Source organism: Cervus canadensis, chromosome 19, assembly GCF_019320065.1.
Source record: "Cervus canadensis isolate Bull #8, Minnesota chromosome 19, ASM1932006v1, whole genome shotgun sequence".
In the NCBI taxonomy this organism is placed as follows: domain Eukaryota; kingdom Metazoa; phylum Chordata; class Mammalia; order Artiodactyla; family Cervidae; genus Cervus; species Cervus canadensis.
This window is the reverse complement of record NC_057404.1, coordinates 41,701,775-41,718,451: the sequence shown is the minus strand read 5'-3', so window position 1 is coordinate 41,718,451 and position 16,677 is coordinate 41,701,775. Positions and strand designations below refer to the sequence as shown.

Genomic DNA, 16,677 nt, shown 5'->3' with positions numbered 1-16,677 from the left:
TACAAATTATCTGAGGGGACGAAGAACCTGAAATTATGGGAGTAAAGAGCTGAAATTCAGTGCTAACTTTTCCTGAAATTGTTCATTCACTCTAAAGGAGTGAATACTAATATATAAAGGCTTGGTGATTCAAAGATATCCCTGTGCAGGAAAACTGTTTCAAAATATCTTCTTAGGCTTTTTTCATAAAATTTGCAACTTTTAATAAATAGGATGTAGATATATTCCAGATCAACTGTAGATTCCTGAACTTTATTATGAAGTGGTTTCAGCATCACTTCAGTAATGTGTTTAAGTACATAAAAGTACATGATTTGGGGTAGATCTGTGTAAGAAACTAACGTAGTAATATTTGAGTTCAAATGCTTATGAGACATTTTTAGATAGAACTGCATGAAATTGCAGTTTCTGTATTTCAGTAAAGGTCAAGTATTAACAGTTTCATACAATTCAACCTGGGCTCCCCAGGTGGCACTAGTAGTAAAGAATCCGCCTGCCAGTGCAAGAGGCACAAGAAACCGTAGGTGTGATCCTCTGGCTCGAGAAGACTCCCTGGAGAAGGAGATGGCGACTCAACTCCAGTACTCTCTGCTGGAGAATCCCCGTGGACAGTGGAGCCCCCAGGCCACAGTTCATGGGGTCACAAAGAGTCAGACACGACTGAAGTGACTTAGCACACATGCAAGCAGTCTGGTAAAATGGTTTCTTTAAAACCCCATCCACAAATAGTCCCTGAATTACTGACCTTTTATTACTAATGTATATTGTAGCATGAGCCAGACAGTTGCTAGATGATTGTTATAGACAACTAAGCATAAAATTTCATCACGCAGGCAAAAGATTTAAATGAACTAAGGCTATAATAACGTAGCCTGTTTATAAAGCAGCTTTATTTTGTTTAATAAATGAGTTGAGCACCTATCCAAGAAATCTTGCCTTCAAGATGGGTAATCTGCTTGCTGAGTACCTAATATATTAAATACCAGATAGTGTGCTAGAGTACTTTATCTCATTCATCCCTTCAAAACTTCTGTAAAACAGGCATTTCTATTTTAGAGTGAGGAAATAACCTAGGACGTAATGGGTCTAAACTGGATTAAAAGTGAGACCCCACTATGATCATTTTGAGGGAGGAACATATTCATCGTCCTTATTTCACGTTGCTGTGTTTGAGCATTTGAGTTGTATGCTCAAGTTTGTATTTGGTTTTAGTAGCATTTTTGTGTTAATCTATTGTTGTGTAGGAAAGTGGTGAGGGTGGTTCAGAATAGGTACATTTTTAACCTTAAAATAGAGTTTTTTGGACTCTTACGTTCTAAGAGGAAATCAGACTGCGTAAGTTTCTGGTTTATCTTTTTTTCATTGAACCAGTTAAACAAAAGAAGTTGTTAAAGAAGTTTGAGACATGGAAAAAAATTCTCTTTGTATCAGACTATACTCGATTGTTAACTACAGTGCCTCATGGGAGTTACAGCAAATGCTTTATGGGAGTTAATCTGACCTATGACAAAGTCATCTGGATAGTTCATTAGTTCAAGTTGCCAGCATTATTTATTTTTCTCAAAAAAACTATGATTCAGTTCTAAGCTAAAGGGGTGTGTGCGCGCGTGTACGCGGTTGTGTCCGACTCTGCGGCCCGCTGACTGTATAGCCCACTAGGCTCCTCTTTGCATGCTTACTTTCACTTGTGGGGTTTTTCGTTTTGTTTTGTCTTGTTTTAGCTATTTGCTTAACTCTGGGATAAGAGTTTCTATAGTTCCTACCCTTCAGAATCACAAGTGTTTAGAATTACTTTTCTCAAATAATGTTGAACATATGAAGTAAATTGACATAGGCAACCATAAAGGTCTGATCTGAACTTCTCGTCCATCATCTTAAAATTGACTCCTGGCATTCCCTGACTGTCTTGATAAACTTAAAAGTAGTTGTAGTTTAAGTTTCAGAAGCAAATTGGCAAAGTGTTTATCAAGGCACTTTTTTGTATAACGTAATAGATGTACAGCACAATAATTCAATGTGTATAGTACAAAATGATTACTCTTAAGGACAATTCTTTATTGATACTTTTTTTTTTAAACTGGAGTGAATCTAAACTCACATTTCTAAACGGTTGACTGTTTTCTGAAGTGCATTATTTTGACCATGTGGTAAAGGCAGATATTTGTCTTGTCATCTTGCTGAAGTATATTCCCTGCCTTTTTCTTTGAAGTCCGTTATTGTCTCATGTGTGCTCAGTCACTAAGTCATGTCTGACTCTTTGTGACTCCATGGATGTAGCTTGCCAGGCTCCTCTGTCCATATAAATTCTCAGGCAGGAATACTAGAGTGAGTTGCCATTTTCCTCCTCTAGGGGATCTTACAGGGTCTATAAATCCATATGCTGTAGGAATTTACATACTGGTATATAGAGATAAGGCTGTATCATAAAGAAGCAGCTTTGTTTTCTTACAAGATTATCCGTATGGGTTATACACAAGTCATGGTAGGGCTAACACTTCGGGAATTAAGGTCAAATGGAATTGTGGGAACTCTGTATTTTGCTATGTGCAAAACACTTTTCTACCTAGAAAGATGATTGTTTCAGAGTTATACTCAATGCTGAGTAAAAGACAAGGTGTTGAGTATAGGGATAAGGAGATCAAACCAAAAAGGATACTTACCTAGTCCCATGAGAGATTTTAAGGAGAAAATTAGGTCATTGGGTAGTGGTGGTTCAGAAAGAACAGTATTTAAGAAGGTAGACAGTGATTAAGATAGGACCTGTAAGATGGTCTAAAAATTCAGCAATAATGTGAATGTTGAAAACTGCCCTAAGTTCTTAACCTAGGAAAAGTATCGGATTACAACATTTTCATTTTGTAGGACAGCTTTTGTTCATGTACAGGCACACCTTGAAGATAATAAGGGTTTGGTTCCAGATGACTAAAGCGAATATCACAATAAAGCAAGTCACACATTTTTTATTTTTGGTTTCAAAAGTTACATTTACTATAGTCTGTTAAGTGTATAGTAGCATTGTTTTTTTTTAATGTACATAGTTTCATTTAAAAATACTGTATTACTATCGGGTGGAGTGGGAGGGGGGGATCGGGATGGGGAATACGTGTAAATCTATGGCTGATTCATATCAATGTATGACAAAACCCACTGAAAAAATAAAGGAAAAACAAAAATACTGTATTACTAAAAAACACTAATCATCTGAACCTTGAGCAAGTTGTAATCTTTTTTTTTAACTGACAGAGGGTTTGAAATAATGCAAGAAATTATCAAAATATGGTACAAAGACAGAAAATGAGCAAGTGCTTTTAGAAAAAGGGCCCAGATAGCCGCAAACCTTCAATTTGTTTAAAAATAAAGCACCCTCCCAACCCCCACACAGTATCCATGAAGCATACAACAAAACAAGGTACGCCTGTGATAAAACTTCATCTCTCTGTGTGTGTATGCTTTCATGAACCCTTAGCCAAGATGATTGTTGTGGTATGCGTCCATAAAATGACTATGCCTAGTGTGTCCCAGGAACTGGGCTAGGGTTGGTTATGTTTTCTTTGCTCATGGAATGTATTGTTGATGTAAATTGTGATTATATATGTCCCTTAAAGCATGGTGTGAAAAGAACAAAGCAGATGACTCTTTCTGTTATGGCCTTATGACCCAGCATTTTCTATCTTGGTGTAGGAACTTAGTGATTTGGCCCGTGACCCTCCAGCACAATGTTCTGCAGGTCCAGTTGGGGATGATAGTAAGTAATTTTCAAGTTGATTTTTATCATTAGTTTCAAAAAAGCTTGTGTATTTTTAGACAATAACAAGAGTATTTTCTTTTTCTAGTGTTTCATTGGCAAGCCACAATTATGGGACCTGTAAGTACTGATAATTAAAAGCAAAAACTTAATTAAAAATGCAGCATTAATCTAGTTTGTAATTTTTAACTAACTCTTTATAGCTTTATTTCATTACATTGTAATTCTATTTGGGATATGCCATAATTGTATTGCTTTTGAAAGAAACTAGTCATTTTTTAAGTACAGTATAAATGTCTGCCCCTGGGTTCTATGTTTAGCATTTCTGTGACCTGTCAAATATCTCTTCTAATTTTCCCTCATAGCAATGTAAAGTATTGTCACAGAGCTTCCCAATTTACAGAGCCAATTAGTTTTCTGACCATATCATGGTGTTACTCAGACTCTGAGCGTGTAACTGCCTAAAATCTAGCTTAATTGTATTATTTTGATATTTTGAGTTTTTATAGAACTTGAGTTTCATATAAAATTTGAATATTTTTAGGTAGAAAGTGATATTTTGAATACAGCAAAATTCCTTTCTATCCTGGGTAGATAAGAAACTGTATTGCTGGATAATTGAATGTTCAGAATTATGGATACCATCTAAGAATTTCACAGAATTAGAGCGCAGTAAAACATCTTGGGGTAAGACTGTATCTTGCACAATACTTAACGTTTTTTTTTTTAACTTGGAAGGCACGTGAGGGTTTCTGTTCTGAGTTGTGTGTTTGTTACTGAATTTTCTGCTTTCTTACCCCTTTTGGTATTTTAATTTCAACGTAAATGGCAATAATGTACTAGGTGAGATAATAGTAAGTAGTTCATAATTTAGAGGAAATAGCCTTGAAAAGTTAGCCAGAGGGTGGATTGGATTAGCACATGTTTAACAGTTCTAATTATAAATAAGATGGAAGGGGGCATTTTTAATAGTTTAAAGTACATCTGGATTATCCTAATGAAAACTACAGAGTCAGGATTGTTTCCAGTTACCTCCAGGTACATTTTTACTGTTGGAAGTGCTTGCTTTTGTCTAATTGGTAACAAAACTGTGATCTGCCACCGCACTGTGCTTCCCACCCCCTTTAAATATACGTATTTATGTAACTCATGGCTGACCCAGTTTGGCAGTGTTTTATTTTTTATCCATACCGCATGACTTGTGGGATTTTATGGCTTCCCCAGCCAGGGATCGAACCTGTGCCTCACTGCAGTGGAAGTACTGTGTCTTACCACTGAACCACCAGAGAATTCCTGACCCACACAATGTTTCAAAAGTTGACAGTCTGCATAAAAACCTCCTGACTAGGCTTAGGATGGAATAGCAACTGCTGCTTTTTTTTCAGATGAGATGTGTGTATCTGCCACAGTTTCTACCAAATCCACTTTAGCACTTAGATTTGCAACTTGTAGAATCTTCCCATTATAGATCACCAGTTTTCAAAGCACAGAGTTCAGTACAATGCCTTGCCATATCTGAACCAAATAAAACTCATCTTTGATTCAGAGGTGCTTTAAGGTACTCTTATGAAAATGAGTTGTCAGTACTAATAAAGCATGAAAGCATTGGTGGTCAAGACTTGTGATTGGATGGTGCGTATAATAAACCAATTCTTTTAAACCAGTGTAAAGTTTTTCTGCTTGGTTTTTGAAACTGGTTTTTTATTTATTCCTTTCCAAAAGTTCACCTTTAGTAAATCAAAGTGAAGCATAATTGAGGAGCTCATTAGTAGTCTTCCAGAGAACAGGAGATTGCTTATCCTGAAAAAATTTTTGGTTGTTTAATTTGCTTTTATTTTCAGGAAACATTTTTCATTTATTTCATATGTATATATATTTCAGATTATGGCTATTCTTTGCTAATTTTTTTTCCAGCAACCTGTTAGTATAAAGGATAGCAATTTTATTCTTTCAAAAACACATACTTTATTTTCAGAACTCTACCCCTGATTAACAAGAGCAAAAATGATACTTATACCATAATAGCATAGTTCTGCTTTAGTGACATTAGCCTCTGAACTGGTTTTCTAAGGAAGTTAATTCTCATTGTTGGATAATTTCAGGAATGAGTCAAAAGTTATAAAAACTCCCCCAAAATGCAGATTTTAATTGTGCTTCATAAGTAAGCATCTAAGTTTCGATGTCAGCTTGTACATGGTTAACAGTTACCCTTACTATTAAGTATATCAATGAAACAAACCATGTTACTTTGACTTTTGACTGCATCTTTGTGACAAAACATCACAGTTTGATTAGATAATTTTATTTTGTTAGTAGAGTTGCTATTGGATTTTGGTGGATTTTAGTAAGGAAGTACTCTTGATGATTGAGCAAAAACGCATGATTCTTAAAACCTGTGTGCTACCTTATTGTTTCTGAAGACAAGATGCTTTGGATCACATATGCTGATAAAAAATAAAGCTTTGAAAGAATTGGCAGACCAGTGCTAGTTACATGGTGTTTAAATTTTGTTGATTATTTTGTACTAAGGAAATTTCCGTAACAAATTGATGCCGTGAGAAGAAGCTTAATTTCCTTACCTATTTCTGATATTTATGTGCTTGACTTTTTAAAATTGGAAATGGAGCCGTTAGAAGGAATTTTGAAATTATTTTGAGAACCACACCAATTTCCATTCCACCTAATCTAAGATAAATAGCCATTCACATACTGTGTGTGTGAATAATTATTGACAGCCTGAGCAGAATCAGCTACAAAAACTATATGAAGTAAAATATTTGGTCCATATGAAATGTTACATTGTTAAACAAGGGTGAATTTTTCAGTTTATGTTGACTGTTACATTTTCCCTGCAAAGGCTAATAATACATGAAAACTTATCTTTAGTACCTTACTCTTTAAGGAGCTGTATAGTGTAAGAGGAAAATTAAATGTTAAATTTTTGTTGAATAATAGTAACTATACAGAGCAAGGTATTTTAAAAGGGCAGCCAGCAGTTTGGACTCAAGGGAGGACTGTATTATTTACCTTTTAAAAAACATTTAAGCATAAGATGGACCCTGCAGTATAGGTAGGATCCTGTGGGTAAGGAAGAATATTCCAAGTGTAGGGGAAAGAAATATGAGAAAAAGGAAATGTGAAGCATTATTTACTGTGCAGTAAGAAATATATTCTGGAGAGGAGGTGAAAGATGAGACTAGATTGTTGGAAACCATATTAAAGCACAGGAATTTGAACTTCAGTCTTGGCAAGCTGTGCTTGATTTCAAGCTTGGTGTTAACTTTTATCTTGAAAAGACCACTTGAGCATTAGGGTGAGGCGTAAATTGGAGGGAAAAACCAGAGTGAAGGCAGGAATACCAGTAGTAAACCATTGCCATAATGTAGACAAAAGTTAGTAAGATTTTGAACTAAAGCAGTGGATATAAAGGAGAGGAATCCAGTTCAGAAGACTTAAGGATTTTTGAGATTTGGTATTTACTATGAGAAGATGGGAAAGAATCAGTGATGAGATCCTAGTTTGTGGCTTAACTATTGTGGTTTCAGTTTTTGAGACATCTGAGTAGAACATATTCAATAGGCATTTGAATATATGTCCTCGAAGGAATAACTAAAGATAGATCCTAGAATTACCAAAATAAGTATGGGACAGGAGATAGAAGGAGAATATCAGTATATCATAGCTGCCTTAGGGGAAGAGTACAGACAGACATTGAGGGAGGAGCAGTTTGGACTAATTGTAGCAAAACAGGGTAGAAGGTTTCTAAAGAGATCCATTATGTATTCTTCATTTCTAAGATTGGCTCAGTTTGTTTATCAAAATATTCCTTTTTGTTTTTCTTGGTATATTTGTTTGATTCATGGTAAATTCAAATGTAGAGCCTTAGTTTTTAGGTGACATCATTTGGTTACCTTTAGATCATGTATGGTTTTTACCAGTTTTTCCTCTTTGCTGGAGTTCTGGTGTTAATTTGTAACAATGAAATATTTTCATTCTATAAGTTTTTTTCTTGAACAAGTGAGATGAAATTTGATTTTTGACTAAATCTATGAGACTACCTTTAAGAAGCAGTCGGATGTAGTGCTTGATTGTATGAAACTTGGAATGAAAGCGTAAACAAAATTTTTGGAATTGAGCTTAATGAAAACATGTTTTCATTAAAACAGTTTACCCTTAAATTGTTAACTGTACTTGGTAAAAACATTATCTTTCATATGAGCCTATTTTATAAAAGTGTGTGCTATTTGAAGCCTCTATTTCCAATTAATAGTCATATTATTTAACAATGATAATTAATTTGGATTACATTCTTGTGTCTTTGATTTTTCTATAGTTCTCAGATGCTGTTTTGCAGTCTTAATTTTCTTGAATTAGAGTTTTGTAGGCATTATGAAGCAGAGGGACTTGGAAGTAGGAAAGACATTTAAATAGTAGCTCTCCCATTAAATAGTATGTATCTTTTAACTTGATCATCAGTAAACTGACCATTCTGCTTTAAACCCCAGGTATATACCCTTGTTCATTTCTTCATAATAGCTATAAAATCTCACTGTATGTCTCTGCCATATTGTAGACTTAGCAAGATGAGAAATTATTCTGTGTCCCTTTCACTTACCTTGTAAATAGAATGGAGTTAGTAATTCAACTAATGTTTCATAATTTTACAGAGGGATGGGATTAAATGAGCTGTACTACAGTGTCAGCCCTGTGAAGGTTATTTGCCTCACATAAGGAGTGGGCATAGTACAATAAAAGGTTCATTTGAAAAAAAAAATGGTTCATAATAGCACTGTATACATCCTCACTCGAATGGAGAGGAATCGGTATTGATAATTCAATTACTGCAGATTTTCAAACACATTTCCATGTTGACTCTGCATATCCAGAGGCAATTATGCAATTCCATTTTTTTTTTTAAAAACTCTTTGACCTTAAAATCCTTGACCACATCACCGTTTCATTCTTTGATATGTTGGTTTTCAGAAGACCTGGGTTTGAATCCTGGTTTTATCATGAACAAATTGTATAGTTACTAAGTTACTTTAAGTCCTATTTTATTTACTCATGAAACAGCAACAGTGATATCTTTTTCTTGGTATTGGTTAAATTAAATGTGGAATACTAGTAAGTTTCTCCCAAATGTTACTTCATACTGTTACATGATGTTTATTTACTGAGGAGTTTTTTACTCAAATTACAATGAGTAAAACATTTTTTTTTTTTGAGTAAAACATTTAAGGAGAAAAAGTACTGGCTGTAGCTTGAAATTTTTTGTATCTTCTGTTTCAAGTCTGCAAAGCAAACATCCCAAGTTTTCCAAATCTAGTAATTTTGTGTATTGACTTACTGTAAAGAATTTAGTGGTGTGATTTTGAAGAAAAGACTGTCATGGTCTTATTAAATGAGGATTTTGAGGGGCCAATTGGGAACTAAACTTATTAGAAATTTCCTTTGTTTCTATTCTACTTCCCCTATTGAAGGGAGTTATGATTACCTACAAGAGATAAATTCCTGGTTTGTCAGCGACCAGAATAGCCTGTTAAGGTACAAAGTTGTTTGTGTATATATGACTGTCATTAGAAGAAATACTCAACAAATAGATGTAAGCTTTCAGATTATAATTTGATACATTATTATGTAGACTTCATTGTTAACTGTACTTTATGAGAACTAGGATCTAGAACCTTGTGTTTCTGAATAGTTTCTGTAAAATTCTTTGACTTCATGTAAAATAGGATCTAAATTATGATTTCTTATATTCTATAGTAAATATTGTGATTTTTCACTAATAAGAACTTTATTGTGGAATAATTTAGACTATTTTCGTGTAAATAGGTAATTTGCTTCATATTAGAGAAATGCTTAGAAAATAAATGTCGACATGAATTATTTAGCAGTCATTTTAAATAGCAGAGTTAAGCATATTTTTCTTTTCACAGAATGACAGCCCATATCAAGGCGGTGTATTCTTTTTGACAATTCATTTTCCTACAGACTACCCCTTCAAACCACCTAAGGCAAGTATTCCCCCCACCCCAAAATCTGTGAGTATAGATTTGTATTTTACTCCAGAGGAACAGAACATTCCTAGACATTAGGGTTCTGCATAAGTTAAGGCTAAACTAGTATAAATGTATAATGAATAAGAATAATTGGGGCTTGAATGTATATACTGAATTAAACCACTGATGTTGAATGCTAACTGTTAGCATTTAGTTAAAAGATAAATCTGGGTTTGAACTTTGTAACTGGAGGTAAGAATTGGCTTATCCTTTATGTTGCAAGGCTCAAATATACCATGTGAAAGCATTTTTCCCACTTCATTGTGCTTATACAGATTTGGATCAGTAACTCTAGTGTCTTAAAATACTAGCCTTCCAGATACCTTCATTATGCATTTTCATGTGATGCTAAAAAATATACCAATTTGTGTTGGAATTTAAGACTGTGATATATTTTGGGCTTTGAATTTGCACATATAAACTATCCTCACAATTATGTTACAGGTACAATATGACAGTTACTTTAAATGAAAATACTTTTGTGATATTCAAATTGTGTTTTATGTACAGTTGGAAATGGAGGTTCTAATACATGCTTTTGTACCTTGATGCCTTAAATGAGCTAATCTGTATTCTTTGGTCTACATCAGAAAGTCTCTAATTTGTTAGTGAATCCTAAATTCCCTTCAAGTTGCTCCTTTGATACTCATGCTATGGTAGGGCCAAAGTTAACCTTTGAAACTACCTACCATATCACTGAAAATAAGCTTTTGCCACATGGTTACATTTTCCATTTTAATTAAAAAGAAGAAACCCCTGAAGGATCTTTGTCAGAATATAGATTCTTTTATGTGTATAACTTTTAGCTATTAGATTTTTAAAATTTTTAACTATTTTTAAGTGTAGCTACAGTTTTTTGGCCAAAGTTCACAATGCTTGTTTTTATTTGTGAGAAATAAAGTTTTGTGTTTTTTTTTTTTAGGTTGCATTTACAACAAGAATTTATCATCCAAATATTAACAGTAATGGCAGCATTTGTCTCGATATTCTAAGATCACAGTGGTCTCCTGCTTTAACTATTTCTAAAGGTAAAATACTAGAGGCTTTGATTTTTCAAATAGTTAAAGGAGTTTCATTTTTGAGCTGACTTATCTAAGTATTTTTATAATGCCAGCTTTTTGATAAAGATGGGGAAAGGACTTTTAAAGAAACCTTTAGTTAAGTGTTCATGTTATCTCATGGTAGGTTGTTTCCTACCTAATAATATTCTAAAATGCATAGTCTTGGGAAAGGTCTCTAGATAAATTCTGCTCTTCTACTTTAATAGGGATTCGTTGTGTGACGTCTTTAATAGGTTGTCCAGTTTCCACATTGATGTCCCAGATGGAGATGGAATATCTCTCCATCTCTTTCAAACAACTCTGGTGGCTTTACTATGTCACTTTTACCCCACAAATAAAAATCACCTACTACAAAGCTACTTAATGAGAAGGAAGTCTGCAATTTAGTATTTTTCAGATTTTGGTGCTGGCTTATTAGCATTCCTTAGTACACAAAATGAGTTTTAAATATTGCTAATTTTGACTGTTTCAGATATTTGAGGAGAGCAGCTTACTGGAAGCATTCTCATTTTCTGGCTGAATACTTAATGTAGCATTCCCCAGATTATTTCTTCAAATAGTTAATAGTGTTTTACAAAAAGTTTTGTTTTTAGAAGTGTGGTAAATGCAAAGTGAAACAGGTTTTGTTTGTTCATTCATTTGTTAAGGCAGGACAGCTAGCCTTTTATGTCCTTGTACAGTGCATTTGAATCTCCTTAAAGGGACTGTCTAGCATTCCCAAAATTTTATTTGATTAATCAGAAACACTTTTGTGTGGGGAGTGGGGACAATTTGGGTAAATGCTGCTGCTGTTCTTTTAGGTGCAGCATTATTTTAGGCCCATTTCCCCCCCCCCCCCCCCCCCCCCCCCATACATTCGAGTTTCTTTTCAGGTCAGGTTCTCTTAACACCAGGCACCTGGTATGACGAAGACCTTAATGTTATTTTCCAGATTTGTTTGGTTTTATCATCATTGGGAATACACTGTAATACTGAACACTGTTTCTGTAATGCAGATTTAGTTTTATTTCTGATCCTGCACTTGAGTTTAAAATTATATTTTCTATAATAATGTATTTTTTATGGTATTGCTATTATCTTCATCCAAGGATTGTCATAACCACATTCAGCTTTTATATCATAAACTTTTTATAAAACTTTGCACAGTGGCACATAATTCGTATTCACAATGAGTTAGATACATGTCCCAATGGTGCCCCACATCTTTTAAGTTAATGTTTTGAATAGGTCAGGGTGAGAGCTATAGCTGAAGAGCTACTCAGGAGTAGATCTCGGTGTTTGCTTGTTTTTAATTTAACCAGAATTCTTGGATATGGTCTCTACCTTATAAATTCTGGGAGATGAAACCTGTAGTCATTGGGGCAGTTGGGTGTTTTTGTGATACTCCCCCGAGAGTAGGACAGAAAATGGATTATTTTATCAAGCTAAACAGCTAAGCATATATTGCATAGCTGTACTGTTATTCAAAGTCCCCACCACCCCCACCCCCCTCCAGCCATTACCAAGAAATTCCACTTCACTATTTCAGAAGGTTAATATAGAGAAGTCCCTGGCGGTTCAGTGGTTAGGACTCCACGCTTCCACTGTAGAGAGTACAGGTTTGGTCCCTGGTCAGGGAACTAAAATCCTGCATTCAATGTGGCATAGCAAAAGAAAAGGTAATATAAATTAAATGGCATCATTTCACTATCTCAGAATTTCTGAATTTGCCAGATTTTTGTAGCTAGTCAGTAAACTAGCTAACATACATGCTAACAAATACCTATTTTTAGAATCTCTTATCTATCAGGAACTTGTCTTCTATGAATCAGAATCTCTGTAAAACTTTGTTTTAATGGGAATTAAGATAGAAACTCATCCTCTTTTGAGGATTGAGGTGTATATTATAATACTTGTTTTTAAATACTTTTTATTCAAATTCCCAGTGGTGGGTAACAGACATTTGTTTTTTTCCAGTTCTTTTATCCATTTGTTCACTGCTATGTGATCCAAACCCAGATGACCCCCTAGTGCCAGAGATTGCACGGATCTATAAAACAGACAGAGATAAGTAAGTATGTAGTAATTTGAGAAAACAATATAAAAAGTGGCTTTTCTTAATAAGTTAGTATTACATGTGTTGCTGTAAATTGTGGCTTGATGCCAAGGAGACTTGACGCTTTTTTCTGGTAAGATGGTAGTTGAAATGCACAGAAGCTAGTTATTGAAATGTGATTGGTTGGTTGTTTTTTTTTTTTTAATTTCCTAGGTTATGTTTTCTTTTTCTAACATGTTCAGCAGTTTGTCACTTTTATGTTTGAGGAAGAAAGGTATTTTTTCTTCACCCCAATCACATTTAAAACAAAAATATTGGTACTGTTGTAAAAATTTGGTCTAAATATTTTATATATTCTTTATGTACAACTTGACCATTATAATTTCCGTATGTTATAATTAATGCTCAGTATACTTGTTCAATTAGGTACAATAGGTTAGCAAGAGAGTGGACAGAGAAATACGCTATGTTGTAGGGTAAGAGGATCTGCACATTATGGTGCGCTTATTTATGGTACTGCCAGCACATGAGTGCTGCATGCGTTAAGGCACTGTATTAACTAACAAAAGGTAACTGATGTGGCAGTTTCTGAAAACTGTACACTTAACTGCTTGATCTCTGTTTAGCGTGAAAGTATACCCAGCAATCATTATTGCTTGAGAGTATTTTTGCATGGCAAAGCAGAGTTATATAGCACCAGTAAGAAATGAAAATTTTAGTATCTTTTTCAAACTACTATAGTATTTAAATTTTAACTTTAAAAATTGGTATATTTTAAACTTCAATACTATATGGAATGTGGTAACTTAGCTAAAATTTTGCCAAGAGATAATAATGTAAGGGATAAACACTTCTTTAAGCCTCACTATCTATACTAAATATTCATTACTGACAAGCATGCATTAGTGTCAGCTATACTTTGTGGCTACCTGTATGCTAAATGAAACCTTTGTTTTAGAGTGCTGGCTTTATGAGAGGTATCCTTAAGTGAGGTAACCACGAATTGGAAGAGAAGGAACTTAGAGTTAGAAAAATGGTTGAACTATGTTCAGTTCTCGGTTCGAAATGAAGTTAATATTTTTATAGAGGTCAAACTGTAAATATAAATCAGTTCTCCTATGTCCTTTTAGATATTCCTTTCTTGAGGTTATCACTATAATTTTTGTTTTGGTAAGTAGCCTCTGCACAGGGAGAAATTGATAGCATTTTATCAATATTAGTGATCTTCCTCAGCAGTAAATATCCTTGCTTGTGTATGAATTACCTGTTGATCATTTTAAACAAAGATGCCCCCCACTTGTACTCCTACTAGTTTCATCCATCACGTCTCAAGTGGGGTTTTTTAATTGCACCACACTTTAACAGGTGATTTTGATTAACACATATAACTCACAGCCCACCTCCTCTTGAAAATTACTGCTTTTTTAATCATCTTCCCTAGTGTCTTAATCTTCTGCCTGTGCTGAAGTCTCAAAGGCATTTTCTCTTGGTAATATCAAGGGTGAAGTAAATTATCATGAAGTCCAGGATTCAGATAAAAATGTTTATTAGTTCATTGCTCAGTCTGGCTTTCATGGGAGTTTCTATAGATCTACAGATAAGTGCACTATTCTGATAATAGGTCCATGGCAAATTGTAAAAGAAGGGTTAAGATTTGTTGAAATGGATACTAATTGTAAAATTTCTAATAGACTGTTAGCTCAGTAGTAGGAGAGAAAAAAGGTCTTTAATTTTTGCTAGCCAGTCTGTATGTTTACTAAAGTATGACTTTCACTGGATTAGGACACTGTACTGAAGCATAGAGTCTCGTCTAATACAGTGCTTTGAGTACCAGTGCTTTTTCTTCCTTGTTGGCTTTATCCTAGTCGTAGCCATTGTAGATGACTCCATGACGAGTCTAGAAGTAAAATACTCTTTCCTTACCTTTTAAGTGTTAAGAATTATTTTAAATTTTTAAATAACATCTTTTTTATTTACAGGTACAACAGAATATCTCGGGAATGGACTCAGAAGTATGCCATGTGATGCTACCTTAAAGTCAGAATAACCTGCATTATAGCTGGAATAAACTTTAAATTACTGTTCCTTTTTTGATTTTCTTATCCGGCTGCTCCCCTATCAGACCTCATCTTTTTTAATTTTATTTTTTGTTTACCTCCCTCCATTCATTCACATGCTCATCTGAGAAGACTTAAGTTCTTCCAGCTTTGGACAATAACTGCTTTTAGAAACTGTAAAGTAGTTACAAGAGAACAGTTGCCCAAGATTCAGAATTTTTAAAAAAAATGGAGCATGTGTATTATGTGGCCAATGTCTTCACTCTAACTTGGTTATGAGACTAAAACCATTCCTCACTGCTCTAACATGCTGAAGAATCATCTGAGAGGGAGGGAGATGGATGCTGAGTTGTCACATCAAAGGAAGCAGCATTATTCTAGCAGCATCCATTCTTGTCTAAGCCTTCCAGTGTTAGAGATTTGAGGTTACATGATATACTTTATGCTCATAACTGATGTGGCTGGAGAATTGGTATTGAATTTATAGCATCAGCAGAACAGAAAATGTGATGTATTTTATGCATGTCAATAAAGGAATGACCTGTTCTTGTTCTACAGAGAATGGAAATTGGAAGTCAAACACCCTTTGTATTCCAAAATAGGGTCTCAAAACATTTTGTAATTTTCATTTAAATTGTTAGGAGGCTTGGAGCTATTAGTTAATCTATCTTCCAATACACTGTTTAATATAGCACTGAATAAATGATGCAAGTTGTCAATGGATGAGTGATCAACTAATAGCTCTGCTAGTAATTGATTTATTTTTCTTCAATAAAGTTGCATAAACCAATGAGTTAGCTGCCTGGATTAATCAGTATGGGAAACAATCTTTTGTAAACGCAAAGCTGTTTTTTGTATATACTGTTGGGATTTGCCTCATTGTTTGACATCAAAGATGATGTAAAGTTCAAGAGAATGAATATTTTGCCATGTTCAGTTAAAAGTGCGCAGTCTGTTACAGGTTGACACATTGATTGACCTGATTTATGCAGAATTAATAAGCTATTCGGATAGTGTAGCTTTAGTATGCTGCACATGATACTGGCAGCCTGGGAGTTCATAGATGGACTTGGGACCCAGCAGATTTGAAACATGTATATGGAGTTTAAGAAATTTATTTTCCAGGTGCAACCCCCATCTAACTAAGTTTTTTCTTCACCTTGTACGCTTGACAGCTGAAAAGACCATAAATAACATGGGAGTAATAATGGGTCAAAATTTACAAAATAAAGTACTGTTTTGGTGTGGGAGTTGTCATGAGGCTATGTTGAAGTGACTTTAATTATGTGGGATATTGAGTTTTTTTAATGGATTGAATATCCATTAAAATGGATTTGTTCAGCCATTTACATTAATGAGCATTTAAATGCAACAGATATCATTTCAGGTGACTTAACATGAATGAATAAAAGTCAATGCTATTGGATTATTTTTTGTTTGACAAGTGCTATCTGTGCCACTTATGTAACTTCTGTAGTAACAAGGGCATTATCATTCTTCACCCTTTATAATTCTGACCCGATAGTTTTATTACTTTTTCCTAGTTTCTTTGATTTGTCCATTGCTTTCTTATGGTCCTGTATTCAATTTCTAGCACATCTGTGACTTTTCTCCACTTACACATATTTGCACTGCTTACACTTATGTGCAATCTTACTCCTTGTCTGCACACAGATGTGGAAAGCTAGATATAAAATAAATGTTAAAGCTTGATTTT

The 16,677-nt window shown here is 34.4% G+C and overlaps 1 protein-coding gene across 7 annotated transcripts in view; it reads left to right on the top strand.

The window, feature by feature from the left end:
- The window catches only part of UBE2D3 (ubiquitin conjugating enzyme E2 D3), a 28,097-nt gene extending 11,708 nt beyond the window's left edge, over positions 1 to 16,389 (top strand). For 4 of the 7 annotated variants that reach the window (XM_043438254.1, XM_043438253.1, XM_043438250.1 and 1 more), the window contains exons 3-9: positions 3,682 to 3,745; positions 3,834 to 3,865; positions 9,685 to 9,762; positions 10,730 to 10,835; positions 12,825 to 12,918; positions 13,330 to 13,379; positions 14,883 to 16,389. In XM_043438254.1, the coding sequence (XP_043294189.1) occupies positions 3,682 to 3,745; positions 3,834 to 3,865; positions 9,685 to 9,762; positions 10,730 to 10,835; positions 12,825 to 12,918; positions 13,330 to 13,378 (423 nt within the window). In that variant the 3' untranslated portion in view covers position 13,379; positions 14,883 to 16,389. The remainder of the gene's footprint in view (positions 1 to 3,681; positions 3,746 to 3,833; positions 3,866 to 9,684; positions 9,763 to 10,729; positions 10,836 to 12,824; positions 12,919 to 13,329; positions 13,380 to 14,882) is intronic. The other 3 variants (XM_043438257.1, XM_043438255.1, XM_043438256.1) reach the window with 1 other exon arrangement.
- Positions 16,390 to 16,677: the final 288 nt, after the last annotated feature.